At 37.8% G+C, this 18,604-nt stretch overlaps 1 protein-coding gene across 5 annotated transcripts in view; it reads right to left on the bottom strand.

Annotated features, from left to right (window-relative positions):
• Cebpzos (CEBPZ opposite strand) overlaps positions 1–18,604 on the bottom strand; it is a 69,273-nt gene that overhangs the window by 49,261 nt on the left and 1,408 nt on the right. For 4 of the 5 annotated variants that reach the window (XM_087216143.1, XM_087216142.1, XM_087216140.1 and 1 more), the window contains exon 2: positions 9,667–9,738. Coding sequence is in view for 1 of the 5 variants with exons in the window: in XM_087216139.1 (XP_087072265.1) it covers positions 8,719–8,910 (192 nt within the window). In the remaining 4 variants the exon portion in view is untranslated. Of the gene's footprint in view, positions 1–8,718; positions 9,075–9,666; positions 9,739–18,604 lie in introns of all 5 variants that reach the window. The other variant, XM_087216139.1, reaches the window with a different exon arrangement.

Raw genomic sequence — 18,604 nt, forward strand, 5'->3', positions numbered from 1 at the left:
ATCTTCAGAGGAAGGGCAGATGGAACCTGCAGTACAACCTTGCAGAGTTCTATATGAGGACAGGGAGCTCAACTTGGGACTTGCCACCAGAAATTTGCCTGAATCCCACGGGTCTGTGACTGGCTTGCTGAGACTCACTGACTTATATCTGCACACTGCTGCCCACGTTGTCTATTGTGACAGCAGAGACATACCCTGAAGGAGGTCCTTCATTTTCATTTTTTGTTATTTTCAAAATTATTATTATTGAGTTTTTTGGCTTTTTTTTTCTACTCTTTTCAAATTTTTATTTTTCTCTTCTTTTTTTTCTTTCTTTTCTCTTTCCTTTCTCTCTCTCACACACTTGCTCTCTTGCTGTCCCACATTGTTCTCCATCTCCCTTTTTGTTCCTGTTCTGGCCCTATTTTGGATTTCTTCTTTATTTTTCTTTTATTCTCTTTTTCTTCTCTTGCCTGTATCCTCTGGCCTCACTGCTAACCTTCCCCTATCCTTCTACCTATCTATCCCTCCCTCCCCAACTCTTTCTAATTCCCCATCCCAAAGGGTAAAGTTGCTATATTGAAGAATTTATTCACTATAAACATATGTTGGGTTGGTCCTCGATTTTGATTTAATTCACACAGTTAAAGGTGATAGATTAATAACTTTCACAAATTGTCATTTTCTAAGATATACTTGATGTTATGGTGTTGCTGATTGTATCACTTGGGCTAAGGAGTTCTGATTGATCTAATCAGTTGTCCTTCCTGGTATAATGAAAATGAGACAGCCTCAGAGTCATTAGAGACTCAAAACCTAAAGACCAGCTATATCTGGAAGACACCTCTGAGAAGCAATCATTCCATAAGGGTTCTAATTACAAGCAACAAAGACACTTACAATAAGAAATTTCAAAGTATCAACCCAGGAATTAAACCAAGGACAGTACTAAAAACAAAAATGAGAAGACATTCAAGCAAGAAACAAATTCAGACTTCCACCCCACCAAGGGTAAATTCTGGAGGAAACGAGGTGGAAACGTCTGATAATCAACCATCTGGTCACCCTGGACTGATAGGACAGGAAGTAACAAAACAGATGAATGAGGCCCTAGAAAAATTCAAAACAGAAATAATCTCCTATAACTACAGAGATGGTGAGTAGAGTGAAAGACATGATTAGGGACTCTAGAACAGAAACAGATAAAAAAAAATAGATGAGCTCAGAAACATGCTGGGAGCCATGAATGCCCAGCATAAGAAAGAAATAGAATCCATGAAACAGATTCAAACAGATATCCAGGAGATTGAAAACTCCATTGAAAGTATGCACAGCAGATTAAGGGAATGTGAAGATAGAATATCCGATATAGAAGACAGGATTGCAGTTAATGACCATTAAAACAGAGATTTCTTAAAAATAGTGAGGGATCACGAGAAATCAATCCAGCAGCTGCTAGATGATGCAAAGAAGAATAAAATAAGATTGATAGATGTCCACAAAAAAACAGGAGAAAGCACAATTGACATAAAAAAAACTGTTCACAGAAGTAATTGTTGAAAACTTCCCAGACAGAGGTAGAGAATTGGACATACAGATAAGTGAGGCATATAGAACTCCAACTAGCCATGATCAAAAAAAATCTACACCTAGACATATAATAGTCAACATCCCAGAAACCCAACAGAGGAACAAAATTCTACAAGCAGTTAGAGAAAAGAAACAAATCACCTACAAAGGAAAGCCTATCAGAACCACAATACACTTCTCAACACAAACCCTCAAGTCAAAGAGAGCCTGGAGTGAAGTAGTTCAAGCCCTAAAAGAAAATAACTTCCAACCTAGACTGTTGTATCCTGCAAAATTATCTTTCAAAATCGATGGGGAAATTAGATACTTCTACGACAAAGAACACCTGAGAAATTTCATGAACACCAAACCAGCACTCCAAGCAATTCTAAACAATATCCTAGAAAAAAACAATGAAGGTCACAACTCCATGAGGCCCAACAGAGGGAAGCCACCAGGCAAGGTGAGAAACTAAAGGGAAAGGGGGAAAACTAAGAAATAAAAGAGCCAACAAAAGTAAAACATCATGACAAGGATAAATCAATACCTATCAATTATAACCATCAATGTTAAATGGCCTCAATTCACCAATCAAAAGAAATAGACTGGCAGAATAGATTAAGAAGCAAAATCCAACAATATGCTGTATACAAAAAATACACCTAACTCAAAAAGAAATTCATAGACTGAAAGTAAAAGGATGGAAAACAGTTCTCCATGTGACAGGAACCCAGAAAAAAGCAGGGTAGCAATCTTATTTGCAGACAAAGTAGATTTCAAACCAAAACTAATTAAGAGAGACAAAGATGGTCACTACATCCTTGTGAAGGGAACAATCCAAGTGGAAGAGATGACAATCCTAAATATATATGCACCAAATACAAATGCCCCCAACTATACAAAACAAATATTAATGGACATGAAAAACCAAATAAGCACTAATACAGTTGTAGTGGGGGACCTCAATATCCCACTATCACAAATAGACAGATCATCTAGACCAAAAATTAACAATGAAATTCTAGAACTGAACCAAGCTATTGAACAAATGGACTTAATAGATGTTTACAGAGTGTTCCACCCCACAAAATCAGAATACATATTCTTTTCAGCTGCACACAGGTCATTCTCCAAAATAGACCACATGCTAGCTCATAGGACATGTCTAAGTAAATGTAAAAGAATTGAAGTTTCCCCCTGTATATTATCAGACCATCGTGCAATAAAATGGGAGATCAATAACATAAGAAACCGCAAAACCCCCACAAACACATGGAAATTGAATAACACCCTCCTGAACAACCAATGGGTGACAGAGGAAATTAAAGAAGAAATTAGACAGTTTCTACAATTAAATACTAATGGCAGTACAAAATATAGGAATCTATGGGACACAATGAAAGCAGTTCTATTTGGGAAATTCATAGCAGTGAATGCCCATATTAGGAAAACAGAACTCAAATAAATAACCTAATGCAGAACCTCAAGCTCCTAGAAAAAGAAGAGCATAACAAACCCAAAGCTCATACAAGAGAGGAATTTGTAAAGATCAGAGCAGAACTCAATGCAATGGAGACTAAGAGAATGATACAAAAAAAAAAAAATCAATGAATCAAAGAGTTGGTTTTTTGAAAGAATAAATAAAATCGATAAATCTTTAGCCAAACTTATCAAAAAAAGGAAAGAAAAGGCTCAAATACATGCATTTAAGAATGAAAAAGGTGAAGTCACAACAGATCCAGCAGAAATCCAGAGGATCATCAATACCTACTTCGAGAAACTGTGCTCTAATAAAATGGAAAACACAGAAGAAATGGACAGATTTCTAGATACATATGAAGTACCAAAGTTGAACAAAGAAGAGATAAAAATTCTAAACACCCCAATTACAATCAGTGAACTTGAAAACATAATTAAAAATGTACCAACAAAGAAAAGCCCAGGTCCTATAGCTTCACTGATGAATTCTACAAAACATTTAGAGAAGAACTATTGCCACTACTCTTTAAACTTTTCAATGAAATTGAAAGGGAAGAATGCCTCCAAATTCATTCCTGGAAGCAAGTATTGCTTTGATTCCAAAACCAGGGAAAGACCCAGCCAAAAAAGAGAACTACAGGCCAATCTCCCTAATGAACATAGATGCAAAAATCCTCAACAAGATACTGGCAAACAGAATCCAGAGGGTCATCAAGAAGATCATACACCCTGACCAAGTCAAATTTATCCCAGGGATGCAAGGATGGTTCAATATTCTTAAATCAATAAATGTAATACACTATATTAACAGAGTCAAGAACAAAAACCATATGATCATCTCAATAGATGCAGAAAAGGCATTCAACAAAATCCAACACCCATTCATGATAAAAACCCTACAGAAATTTGGAATAGAAGGTCTTCCTCAACCTGATTGAGGCTATCTATGAAAAACCAACAGCCAACATCATACTAAATGGTCAGAAACTGAAAACTTTCATGCTAAAATCAGGAACAAGACAAGGATGCCCACTATCACCACTCCTGTTCAATAAAGTTCTGGAAACTTTAGCCACAGCAATTAGAAAAAAGAAAAAAATAAAAGGAATAAAGATAGGAAAGGAAGAAGTTAAACTGTCATTATTTGCTGATGATGTGATACTTTATATAGAAGACCCAAAAAACTCTGCCAAAAGACTTCTAGACTTAATTGACAGATTCAGTAGAGTAGCTGGATACAAGGTAAACATTCAAAAATCAATAGCCTTCTTATACACAAATAACAGACTGAGAGAGAAATTAGGAAAACAATTCCTTTTACAATAGCATCCAAAAAATTAAATATCTAGGAATCAGTCTAACAAAGGAAGCAAAAGACCTCTACACTGAAAACTACAGCACCCTGAAAAAGGAGATTGAGGAGGATATAGGAAAATGGAAAGACATCCCTTGTTCCTGGGTAGGAAGAACCAATATAGTGAAAATGACCATACTTCCAAAACTACTATATAGATTTAATGCAATGCTGACTGAAATTCCAACAATATACTTTACAGAACTAGAGAAAATAATCCAAAAATTCATTTGGAACCAGAAGAGACCTAGAATAGCTAAAGCAATTCTAGGCAACAGAGACATGGCAGGGGGTATCACAATCCCCAACTTGAAACTATACTACAAAGCTACTGTGATAAATACATCATGGTACTGGCAAAAAAAAAAAAAAGATCAGTGGAGTAGATTGGAAGGTGCAGAAACAACTCCAGACATACTGAGCCACCTCATCTTTGACAAAGGAGCCGACCACCCTCATTGGAGAAAAAATAGCCTATTTAATAAACGGTGTTGGAAAAACTGGATTTCAACCTGCCAAAGATTAAAACTAGACCCATACCTATCACCATGCACTAAACTAAGATCGAAGTGGATTAAAGATCTAAATATTAAGACAGAAACACTACACTTGCTGAAAGATAAGTTAGGTCGAACTCCTGAAGACATTGGCATAGGAAAAGACTTTATGAACAAAACCTCATTAGCATGGGAACTAGCACAAAGAATTAACAACTGGGATCTCCTCTTATTAAAAAGCTTCTACGGCCGGGGATTAAGCTCAGTGGTTTTGCTGCCTGCCCCACAAGCACAAGGACCCAAGTTGATTCCCAGTACCTCCCCCAAAAAAGCTTCTGCACTGCAAGAGAAACCACAAACAGAGCTAAGAGACAACATACAATGTGGGAAAAAATTTTAGCAGCTGTACCTTAGAGAAAGGACTATCTAGACTATATAAAGAACTGCAAACATCAGACCCTGCAAATTCAAAGACCCAGTTCAAAAATGGGCATCTGAAATGAACAGACATTTCTCAGACAAAGAAGTAAAAGCAGCAAATAAATATATGAAAAAATGTTCAACATCACTGGTCATTCGAGAGATGCAGATGAAAACAACACTGAGATTCCACCTCACCCCAGAAAGAATGGCTGCTATCATGAAATCAACCAATAACAAATGCTGTCAGGGCTGTGGAGAAAAAGAAACCCTGCTCCACTGGTGGCTGGAATGCAGACTGGTGCAATCACTTTGGAAATCAGTGTGGCAATACCTCAAAGAACTAGGGCTAGAGGTCCCATTTGACCCAGCTATTCCCCTGCTGGGTATCTTCCCAAAAGAATTAAAAGAATCATACCACGGTGTTATATGTGCACTCATGTTTATAGCGGCACAGTGTATAATAGCTAAAGCTTGGAAACAGCCCACGTGCCCATCAACTGGAGACTGGATAAAGAAGATGTGGGTTTTTTTAATAAAATGGAGTACTACTCAGCCATAAAGAATGAAAAACTAGAGACATTTATACCTAAATGGATGCATATTGAGGCCATACTCTTAAGTAAAATAAATAGGACACACATGTGTAAATACCGAATAGTTTCTCTAGTGTGAGAAACTGAAAGTGTAAATAAGGATTAAAATGATTAAATGAATAATTGATAATTTGAAATAGGAAGAAAAGGTCCAAAGGTGTAGGGGTGGTGGGAGGGGAAGGGGAAAGGAAAGAAGGAAAAATTACGAGAAAAGAAAAAAAATGGAAACAAAGTCTATGTAAATAGGGAAGCATGGAGGGGTGAAGGGTGCACAGGTAATGGGGGAAAAAATAAGAACCACGATACATCATGTACAGGTACAAGCACCTAATGATAAATGTAAACGTGTTGTATACCTAAAATGTACCAATAAAAGGATTTAAGAAAAAAAAAAGTTGCGGGTAAGTGTTTGTGTTGTTCTGCTATAAAGGTTTTTCTGCAGGCTGGGGATTTATCTCAGCGGTTCCGCAGCCTGCCTTGCAAGTGCAAGGATCCAAGTTTGATCCCCGGTACCCAAAAAAAAAAAAAAAAAGTTTTTCTGCCACAGACGCCCAAGTAGTTACAGTATGTGGAACCAACACAAGGAAGAGAATATTCTAGAAAGAATCTCCTTCTTGTTTGCCATCTATCAATTCCTTATTTCATATTTGCTTTACATAATGATTATATTCATAGTGAGGAGTTGGTACATGTACATAACACATCTTATTTCTCTTTACTTCCCTTTCCCCTCCCCTACCGCTAGTTTTCCTTCCTCTATTTTTTACACTGTACCTACGTCTGCTCTAAAACTAAGCTATGTGCAGTTAAGAATAGAATGATTCATAGAACTCTTTAACAATTGCTTCGAGAAAGATTATAAGATTCCTGGGAGTGTGATAAATTAGATAAACTGAAAACTCTTCCCTCAAAATGCCAAGAAATGATAGATAAAAATTCTTTAAATTCTTCTTGTGCATATCTCATCTTTCAATAAAGTAAGCAGAGTTGTCAAAAACCAAAAGCAAAGATGGAATAGAGAACTAGAACAAGTAAAATCAGAGATGATATTGAGCTGCCACAGAGGGACTTTTCTCTAATACAGAGGCTTGGGTTTTAACACCGAAGACCGCATTAGTGAAAGAGAAGACAAAAAGACCAGTGTAATAAAATAAAGCCACCAAACTAACCCTTTCATGTCAGGACTCTTCACATATGACAGATGTGGCATTGCACATCATAAAAATAAACTTCAATATTTGATGCTAAGGCAATGGGCTATGATATAGGAAAAATAAAATTAGATCCTTACTTTATATCACTCACAAAAATAAATTCCTTAGGAATTAAAACTCTACGTGTTTAAAAAAATTTAAAACATTAAGTTTTTAGAAGCAAATACAAGGCATTGTGTTTTTCTACCCAATGGGTATTTTCTTAAACAGAAAACAAAAGGAAACAGAAAAGGAAACCATTTCTATTTTTGGCTACGTTAAAATGTAAAACTTCTGGTAACCAGTCATCTTTAACAAAGTGAAACAAAAAAATGTGAAATGGCATGACAGAAGGTAATTATTAAATAAAAGGCTAATATGTAGAAAATATTAGGGACAATTAAAATCAATAGGTAAAAGAGAATATAGCAATAGAAAAATATAAAGGAGATAGACAGATATATTAATCACTTTTCCATGGCTGGGACAAAATTCGCAACACCTGCAACTTAAAGGGGGAAAAGTTTGTTTTAGTTCACAATTTCAGAGTGTTCAGCCCATGGCTGGCTGGCTCCAAAGCAGAACTGGCATGGTAGAAGAACATGGCAGGGGAAAGTTGTTTAATCCATAGTAGCGAGGAAGCAAACAGAAAAAAGGAAGCAGCCAGAAATAAGAGCTCACAGCCCTAAAGTGACCCAACTCTAATTATTTCCCACTTCCTAACAGCACATTCAACTATGAACTTATGAGTGGATTAATCTACTGATGTGTATTGTGCCATCATGACCAAATCACTTTCCAAAAGCCTCACCTTTAAAAACAAGAGACTTTTGTGGGACATTTTAGATTGAAACTGTTATGGCTTGTATCTAGATATCCCCTCAAGCCTCATGTGCTCAGAGATGGTGCTTTTCAGAGGTGGCTGGATCTAGGATATGTGATACTGGGATTAAGGGTGTGTGGTACTGGGTTAGTCCACTAATTAGTTTATCACAGTTCTGGATGTGGATAATGGGAAGGCCCACCCTGCGTGTGGGTGGCATCACCCAAAAGGCTTGTAGTCTGGATGGGATAAAATGAAAAGAGATGCCTGCCTCCCTGCTCTGCTATGAACTGTTTTTCCTCTGTGATGTCCCTCTGCCATTCGGCCTTGCCTTGAGCCAGCTGACTAAAGGCTGAAACCTCTACAAACTGTGAACCAAAATAAATCTTTCTTTCTTTAACTTTGGGTATCAGGTATTTTGTCTCAGCAATGAGAAAAGTAACTAAGACAGAAATCATAACATTCTGCCCCACCCCCTAAAAGCTTCATGTCTATTTCATTATGCAAAATACATTTTGTCCATCTCATTATGCAAAATGCACTTGTCCCTCTCAAAGAGTCACCAAAGTCTTAACAATTCCAGCATTGCTAAAAAGATTGTCCAATGTCTCCTCTGAGACAAAGCAAACTCTTGGGTGTGAGCCCTGTAACAATAAAAAAGGAAGTTAAATACTTCCAATATACAATGGCACAGGATAAACAGCCCCATTTCAAAAGGGAGGAATTAGGGGATGGAAAGAAATAAGACCAAAGCAAGACCAAACATCTGCAGGGCAAATATTAAATCCTGTAGCTCCATGTTCAGCACCTGGGGCAAGCTGCAGTGAGATATGAGTTCCAAAGGGCTCAGCAGCCCTGCCTGTATGGACTTGCTGGTTGCAGCCCCCAAGGCCTTTCTCCTGAGCTGGCTCTGCTCACTGCCTGCAGTTTTCCTCGACAGGTGGTCCTGGTTTTTCCAACTTCCTGGGCTCTCCAATCTCATTTTCACAGTTTTAAGCATTACTGTTTCATGACCCCTCTAAGGCCTTCCTTTGAAATGTGGGTGGAGGCTTCCATGACCTCATAACTCTTGCAATCTGCATATCTCCAGAAATAGCACTAAGTGCATGATGCCGATGATAACAGCTACTAGTTGAAGTCCTCTACAATGAAAACTACAGTATTCTGAAAAAAAGATGATCAAAGAAGATATTAGAAAATGGAAAGATATCCCCTGTTCCTAGATAGGAAGAATTAATATTGTCAAAATGACCATCCTTCTAAAACTGATATATAGATTGAATGTGATCTCAACCAAAAATACATTCCTTACAGCATTCCTTACAGAACTAAGGAAAACAATACTAAAATTCATGTGGAACCAGAAGAGATCCAGAATAACAAAAGCAAATCCTGCGCAACAAGAACAAAGCAGGCGGCATCACAATCAAGAATTTCACATTATATTACAAAGCTACAGTAGATCAATGCAACAGAATAGAGGATGCAGAAACAATCCCAGACATATTCAGCTATCTGACAGAGAGGCCAAAAACATAAAGTGGAGAAAGGACAGCATTTAATTATTTATTTATTTATTTATTTATTGAGACAGGGTCTTGCTTTGTAGTTCAGGATGGCCTTGAATTCTCTATGTAGCCCAGGCTGGCCTGAAACTCATAGCAATCCTCCTGCCTCAGCCTCCCAAGTGCTGGTATTACAGCCGTGCACCGCCACACCTGGCAGGATAGCCTTTTAAATAAACGGCACTACATACCCGGTCCGGATTGTAGCTCAGTGGCACTGTGTCTGCCTGGCAAGCGCAAGGTCATTAGTTCAATCCCTGGTACTGGAAAAAAGAAAAGCAAATAAATAAATGACATTGGGAAAACTGGCTATCCACATGCAGAAGATTGAATCTAGACCCATATCTCTCATCATCTACCAAACTGAAATTAAAATAGAACAAAGATCTAAATGCACACAGCAGAAATCTGCTGGAAGTTAAAATTCTAAAGACCAAGGCACAGGCAAGGACTTTCTGGACAAAACCCCAGTCACACAAGAAATAACATCAACAATCAACAAATGGGATCATAGCAAATTAAACAGTTTCTGCACAGCAAAGGAAACAACCAACGGAGTGAAGAAACAAAATGTAGAACTGGAAAAAAGTTTACCAGCTATTTCTGAGACAGAGGACTAATATCTAGGAAATATAAAGAACTCAAAAAAAATTAGACCCCTGACAAAATAAAAACCCAATCAAAAATGGGCAAGAAATAAATAGACACTTCTCAGACGAAGTACAAACAGCGAATAAGTACATGAAGAAAATGTTCTACATCTCTGGCCATTACAGAAATACAAATTAAAACAATATTGATATTTCATTTTACTCCAGAAAGAATGGCTATCATCAATAAATCAAATAATAACAAATGTTGGAAAGGCTGCCTGGAAAAAGGAACACTTTTACATTGTTGGTGACAATGTAAAGTACTAGTACAACCATTATTGAGATCAGTATGGAGATTTCTCAAAAAAGTAAAGCTAGAAATTCCATTTGACCCATTATTCCCCTTCTAGGTATCTTCTGGAAAGAGTTTAAAACATCATATTATTATAGACAGCCACGTTAGATAGAAATTAATAGGCAGTCAGATATGGATTGGGCCCTTTAGGGGGTCAGTGCAGAAGATGAGACATCGAAATTGCCAGCTGGAAGCACAGTTGCAGAGAGCCAGGTGTACAAGCCAGCTTGAGATTATACTGTAATTAGCACCATCTGGTCCTTCAAGACTTGATAAGGCATCAGATGCACAGGTAGGTTATCGGAACACGTGACCCATATTTTCATTCCTTTCCTGAAATGCCTTTGTTCTTCCTGCTTAGAAGTTATAGATAAACTAAAGTTAATGATGCCTACCTTATACCGTTGGTTTGTGCCTCTCTTTTCTATTGGACCAACATTATGAAAACAACTATACCTGTAATCCTATTGATTGATTAACGTTTGATCCATAGTTACCCAAGTTGTAATTTTGCTACATAAAATGCCCTTGACAAAAGCCTCAGTAGCAACTCACTTTTGGGACCTCCTGCCTCTCAGGAGCTTTCTCTCAGTAAACTTTTCCTACTCTCTCTCTCTTTCTCTCTCTCTTTTTTTTTTTGGTACCGGGAATCAAATTCAGAACCTTGCACTTGCAAGAAGTTGCCACTGAGCTAAATCCCCAGTCCACTTTTCCTATTCTTAACCTCTTTTGTTCTTGTATCCTTTCTTTGGTACTGGGATACATGAACCATGGACTACTAGACTGCCATAAAGAAGGATAAACATGAGTTATTTGTAAGAAAATGGATGTACCTTGAGACCATAATATTAAGTGAAAACAATCAGTTACACAAGCTTAAAATATTGCACAGTTTCTCTTATATGAGAATCCCAAAATATAAATATAGAACAAAATAAAAGGTAAATAATAGGAAATAGAAATAGATCTTTTGCCAAAGGGAAGGGGACCAAGACATGGAGGGAGGAAGGAGGAAGAGGAAGGGAATGCAATGAAAAAAGAGTTAAGATGTGTTACATACCAACTCCCCATAATCAATGTAATCATTACATTTTGCAGAAATTTACTAATAAAAATGAAAATTGAAAATAAAAAGTAAGTTAACAAAATAAAGCCCTCAACATTATGTCTGTCATTCACTAAAGAATTTTTCAGGCATATAAGCATATAGCCAAGTGGAAAAATAATTCACAGAAGCAAACAAATAAATGACCAAGCTAATGGAATTAGCTGACAAATAATTTAAAAGAGACAATATACGCTATATAAATATGATCAAAGATGTAAAGTAAAATAAACATGATGAGGGCCAGGGATTTAGCTCAGTGGTTCCAGCACCTGCCATGGAAGGGCAAGGTCCCAAGTTCTATCCTTGGTACCAAAAATAAATAAATAAATAAAACATGATGAGAAGAGAAATGGGTGATATAAAAGACTCAAATTAAAGTTTTTTGAATGAAAACTATAATATCTGAATTAAAAAATACACGGGATGACTAAATAGTAAATTAGATTGTGAAGAAGAAAAGACAGGGGAATTTGAATATACAGTGGTGCCTTGGTTCATGAATTTAACTTGTTTTACAATCTTGGAATATGGCCACTTTTTTTTGTACCAGGAATTGAACTCAGGACCTTGTGTTTGCCAGGCAGGCACAGTGCCACTGAGCTACATCCCCAACCCTGGGCCATATTTGTGTTTATGGGGGAAGATGGCTGTGGTTGTTTGTCACTCAATGTGGAGTTTGTGAACAGAACCAAAATTTTATCATATGCTTTTGAGAACTGAATTGTTTGTGAACAGAAGCATTATTGGAATTATTGTATAGCAATGGAATCTATCCTAAATGCAGAGGAGAAAAGAGACTACAAAAATACAAAAAGGGCTTCAGTTACTTATGGAACAATTCTGTGTAAAGCATACATGAATGCAATTGGAATTTTGGAAAAAGAAAAATGCTACATAAAAATATTTGAAAAAATAAAGACTGATATATTTCAAATTCAAGTAACTATTAATTCACAGATCCTCAAAACTCAACAAATCAAAAATAATGAAAATGGCAACAAAATATATCATAATGTAGTTGCTAAAAAACAGTGATAACCTTAAAGGCAACCAATGAAAAAAATGTTGTTACAGGGCCAGGGGTTTAGCTCAGTGGTGCCGCTGCCTCCTCACAAGCGCAAGGTCCCAAGTTTGATCCCCGGTACCAAACAAAAAAATGTTACAAGTAAAGAAGTAATGATAAGAAATACAACAGAGTTCTTATCAGAAACTATGTGAGTTAAATGTCAATGGAGGAACATTTTTAAAGAATGGAGAGGAAAAAAATCTGTCAGCCTAAAATTCTATCAAATAAGTCCTGGGAGAAATAATCTCCAGTATATCTGCACTACAATAAATATTAGAGGAATTTCTTCAGACAGAAAGAAAATGATTCCAGATGGAGATATGAATCTACATGGAGGAATGAAGAACACCATAACTGCTGAATATGTGGGTTTATATAAAGATATTTTCCTAAATTGTTAATCTCTTTAAAAGATAATTATTTAAAGCAAAAATAATAATGTATTTTGGGATATATATAATATATATAGAAGTAAATATATGACAACAGTGGTACAAAGGATGGCAGAAGAAAAATAGAAGTATACTTTTGTACACAATGGAAAGATACTTGATAAACTTATATTGCATATACCTTTTCACCCAGCAGTTACACTCATGAGGATGTATCCTAGAGAAACTCTCCCTAAGCAAACATCACAGGAAATCTTTATTGCAGCGTTGTTTCTAAATAGTAAGAAAGTTATAAACTAAACTGAGAATGGGTAATTAAAATTTGGAATACTAATATAAGAAAATATGCAACAGTTAAATGAGTTAGTTATGTGTGCTAAGTAAATGAGCCTTAAAAACATGATAATGAATTAATAGATACAGGGCTTCCTTTTGGTGTGATTAAAAATGCTTTGGAATTATCTAATGATGATGATTGAACAATATTGTGAATTTATTAAATGCCATTGAATTGTATACTTTAAAATGACAAAAATGGGGAGGGCCAGGGATTTAGCTCATTGTTTTCGGCACCTGCCTCACAAGCACAAGGTCCCAAGTTCGATCCCAAGTACCCAAAAAAAAAGAAAAAGGGATGTAGCTCAGTGGCACTATGCCTGTCTGGCAAACTCAAGGTCCTGAGTTTGATTCCCAGTACTGAAAAATAAATAAATAAATAAATGACAAAACTGTGAATTTCATATTATGTGAATATTATTATCTAAGTAAAACATTGAGTACAAAGAGTTTAAAATATGTGAAATAAGTTGTACTGTAAAAATAAATATATTCCTAACTATTACACTTAACATAATACATGTGAGTAACTCAAACTTGTGAGTATCCCTGGAGAGAGAAGGAAAAAGAGTGGGATTACAGAGAGGAAAGCTGGGTGCTACGACTGACTCCATTGCTATTCACCTAACATGAATTTACTAAGGAACATCTGACACAGTAGACCACACTTGCCTCCCAGAAAAATTGCCTTCATTGCGTTCTGTGATTCCACTTCTAAGTGAAATGGTGCACTTAGTGATTCTCCCACTCGCTGCTATCACTCTGTGCCTTGATAGTTCCACTTCTCCTGGCCAGGCATTGCCAGAGCAGGGCCAGCAACATTTTTCTGTAAAGGTCAAAGAGTACATGTTTCCTATTTTGTGGACATAAAGTGTCTATCACAATGACTCAACTCTGCCACTGGTGTGTGAAAGGAGCTACAGACTTTACAGAAATGAATCAGGATAGTTGTGGCTCAATCAAACTTTTTGTTTAAATGAAAATAGGCAAAATAGGCAGCAGTCCAGATTTGGCCTACAGACCATAGTTTGCCGACCTCTGTTATAGGCAATGAAATACATTAGTGAACAAAGCAATAAAAATAAAACAAAACAAAAAACAAACAAAGAAGAAACTCTGTCCATATGTTCTTACACTTTAGAGGAAGGAGACAATGCAGATAGTATGCCAATAAATTTTATCATATAATAGAAGGTGATATAAGTGCTGCAAAGAACAGACTGAAGTGAACTGGGGGTGACAAGAGGGTGTGCATGGTGATTGCCACTTAAATAGTATAGCCAGGGAGGTCCTCGTTGCACAGTGACATTAGAACAAGATCTGTGAGGCTGAGCATGATGGCATGTGCTTTTAATCTTAGCTATTCAGAAGGCTGAGGCAGAGGGTAGCAAGTTTGGGACCAGGCTGGGCAATTTAGCAAGCCCAGACTTGGACTCTGTTTCAAATTTAAAAATTTTTATTTTAACTAGGTACGGTAGTACATGCCTGTAATCCCAGCACAGTGGGAGACGGAGGTAGGAGAATCACAAGTTTAAGCCCAGCCTGGGTGACTTAGTGACTTTAGAAAAATCAAGATCCTGTCTCAAAATGAAAAATAAAAATAGGCTGAGGACATAGCTCAGAGTGGAGGCCTTGAGTTCAATTAACAGTACAAAAAAATAAAAAATAAAAAATGCTGGATAAGCTAGGCATGGCGGGTGACGCATGCCTATGATCCCAGAACTCAGTGAGGTTGAGGCAGGAGGATACCCAGGAGTTCAAGGCCAGCCTAGGCTTATGTAGTGAGTTCAAGGCCGGACTGAAATAGAGAGAGAGACCGTCTCAAAAAAACAAAAACAAAACAAACAAAAAAGTACTAGAGCTATAGCCCTGTGCAATCTAGGTTCAATCCCTAACATGGCCAAGAAGATTTGTGAGCTCTGCAGTTAGCTAGATGAAGAGCATTCTAGGCAGAAGACACTGCAAGTGCAAAGCCATGAGAACGCAGTATATCTGGCATTCTTGAACCACAAGGAGGCCAACATAGCTAAAAGAATGTGAAAGGGCAGATGAGGTCAGAGAAGTAACCAATCCAGGACTTGTAGGGTCTTTTAAACACTTGAAAATTTTGAGTATAACTTTCAGAGTAATGTGTTTTAAGCAGATAAGTGATATGATCTGCAGGATGATTATGACTGATTTCTTGCGAGTAGGCCCTAGGAAGAAGAGGAGGCAAAGATGAAAGCTGAAGATCAGTAAGGAAGCCATTGCATTAACTCAGGCAAGAGACCTTGATGGCTTGAGCCATGATTTAGTGCAGGATGGTTCTCCAGGTCACTTGGGCTTGACCCTGTTCTCTTCCCTTTGTCACTTTTAGTTTGCAGTTCTGTTGAGCTTTGGGGCCAGCTCACTATGAATTTTAGGCTGCTGTTGATTTTGCTGCCTATTTGTTTGGTTTTTGTTTGTTTGTTTGTTTGTTTTTGGCACCAGGGATCGAACTTGGGGCCTTGTGCTTGCAAGGCAGGTGCCGGAACCACTGAGCTCAATCCCCGGCCCTTGCTGCCTATTTGTAGGCTACAGACCCACCCGCTGTACATCACTTATGGTGTTCTGTCTCATGAGACTCAGATACATTGGTAACCAATGAACAATGAACCTGCTTCACAATGGAAGCAGAAGTGATGAGAAATATCAAGATTCTAGATATATCCAATAGATACAGCCAAAAGGATTTAATGACACATCGATTTAGGCTGTAAATGAAAGACAGGGATGATTTCAAGGCTTCTGAATAACGGGATGGGTGAAATTATTAACAGAGATGGAGATATTTTGCTTCAGCAGAGGGCAAATGTGAATTTAGACATCCTGTTAGACATACAGGTGGAGATATTGAAAGCTGAATGTCTGAAACTGGAGTTTAGTAGTGATCTTTGCTGAAGATACAAATGTTGGAGTTATCAGCCTGGATATAGTATTTAAACCCATGGACTTGAATGAGATTAATAAAGAAGGAATAGAGAAGGAATGGAGTCCAAGGACTAAGCCCTGGAGCCCTTCAGCATTAAAAGGGCAGGCAGAAGAGGAGGAACCAGGACAGGACACTGACAGCAGGCAGCCAGTAAGAAATTGAGCTCATGGAAGCCAAGGTCTGTGAGGGAAGAGTGAGCAACAAATCCAGTGTTGTTGAAAGACATCAGTAATGTGCTGTTGCTGAATAATAAAACTGAGTGGTGGGTTTGCAGGTGTTCATTATATGATTCTCTACACTTTCTATTTGTTTGAAATATTTTATAAAAAGTAAAATAAAATTAATAAAACAGGGAAAAGGACAAAAATTTTAAGGAAATTTCGTAAGAGTTACGATTTTGATGTATCTTGCCTCTGTCCTTGAAGTGAGATTCCACTTCCTGGGGCATGCTTTGTAGTAGTGAAATTATCTAATTTAGAATTAAAGAAAGTGATACCTTTGTTAAGCATTTCACACTGTGGCCCCAGTATAAAGACAAGGAAACAAAACACCTTGAGGGACAAATGTTGTGGCCCCAGTATAAAGACAAGGAAACAAAACACCTTGAGGGACAAATGTTTTATTGTTCAACTCGCCCTCAGGTAGCAGAGCCTGGCCCCTGGGAATCACTCAACAAATCCTTTGTGAAGGAACAAACTGATTGGTGAAGAGAATCTCAGGGTCTGTGTTTCACCTAAGGCTCGTTTGACACATAATATTTAAGTCCTCTGATGAGGATTTTCTTTTTTTTTTTTCTCGGTACCGGGGAATTGAACTCGGGACCTTGTGCTTGCACGGCAGGCGCCAGAACCACTGAGCTAAATCCCTGGCCCATCTGATGAGGATTTTCTTAGTCCATTCAAGCAGCTATAACAAAATACCATAGACTTGGTGGCATATAAGCCACTGGGAAGTTCAAGATTAAGGTCATCACTTATATCCAGAACACAAACTCCACAGAATTCGGGAAATTGTTGCTTTAACCTACATACATTTTAAGTCAGGAGGTGAAGAGACATAGAAGGAGGTGAGAATAGTAGCTAAAAAGTTAAATTCGTGACTAGTATAGTCCATTCCTACTACCAATAATTGTTCAAGCAAACAACAAAATTACACCCCTGCTGAACACAACCATTTCCCCCTTAAAATGAAAACATGCTCATCTTACCCCTTAAGTCTTTGTTCTCATTATTACATGATGAGACCATCCTTCATGTCCTATTTTAGTCACAATCCCCCTTAAGACTAACTTAGAGTATCTTATAAAATTAACCACCAACTACCAACGTTATACAAAAAGAAAAGGAGCCAGGGATTTAGCTCAGTGGTTCTGGTGCCTGCCTCGCAAGTGCAAGGTCCCAAGTTCGATCCCTGGTACCAAAAGAAAAAAAAAAGGAGAAACAATGAAAAGAAATCCATTTTTCCATACAAAAATAAAGCACAGGAGAAAAACTTGCAGAGCTTTTATGATTCTTTACTCTGCAACTGATCCTAAGTCCATAGTTATTATTTATTAACTTCTTCCTTCCATGTTCCTTTTGCCCTCAGAGAGCTTTCCACCTAGTTCAGTGATCCAAACCTTCAACCCCAAAGGGTCTGCTTGCATTGGACAGGAGAAGATTCCCACCAACATCTACTGTAAAACATGGAATTACCATATGGAACCCCTGGGTTGAAGATTTATTCCATTGTGTATCTAGGACACTATTTGCCCTTGCTAAGAGATATCAATAACCCCACTGGTTCAGCAACCCCCTATTTCCATGACGGCTCAATGTCACAAGAAACCTACAATGTCCAGATGCAGTTCCAATTCCCTTCAAGGAACTTTGGGGAAATAGAGCTTGAGGTCATGGAAACAGAGGTGCTTATTTCAGAATGTGTGGTCAGGCCGAATTGCGGGAGAAAACCCTTCCACTTCCATTCTCTCCCAGCTGTGCATTCTGTCCAGGAAGAAACAGCAGGCTATTTGAGAGCACGGTACTCCAACTTTCTATATTCCTCCTGCCTGGAGCTGTTACTGAGTCTTCCTATAAGGCCAATTGCTTTGGGGTTCATGATAAAACCACTGAAATCTCAGGTACTTGGGGTACTGCCTCACTTCTTTTTCCTGGAATTTGGTCTTCCAGGGACCACGAAGGTGAACAAGACTCTCGCCATGTCCAACAAAAATGTGCTGGCTGAGACACAGCAGGAAGGAAAAGCACACTGTGTAAGTATTTATTCCATGGAGTATGGGGAATAACTCTATTACTCCAAAAAGAAAAAAATCCCTGCCCCCTCCCTCTAC

Source organism: Heterocephalus glaber, unplaced genomic scaffold (assembly GCF_053883595.1).
Source record: "Heterocephalus glaber isolate CG9 unplaced genomic scaffold, H.glaber_assembly_v1.0 deba00001457, whole genome shotgun sequence".
In the NCBI taxonomy this organism is placed as follows: Eukaryota; Metazoa; Chordata; class Mammalia; order Rodentia; family Bathyergidae; genus Heterocephalus; species Heterocephalus glaber.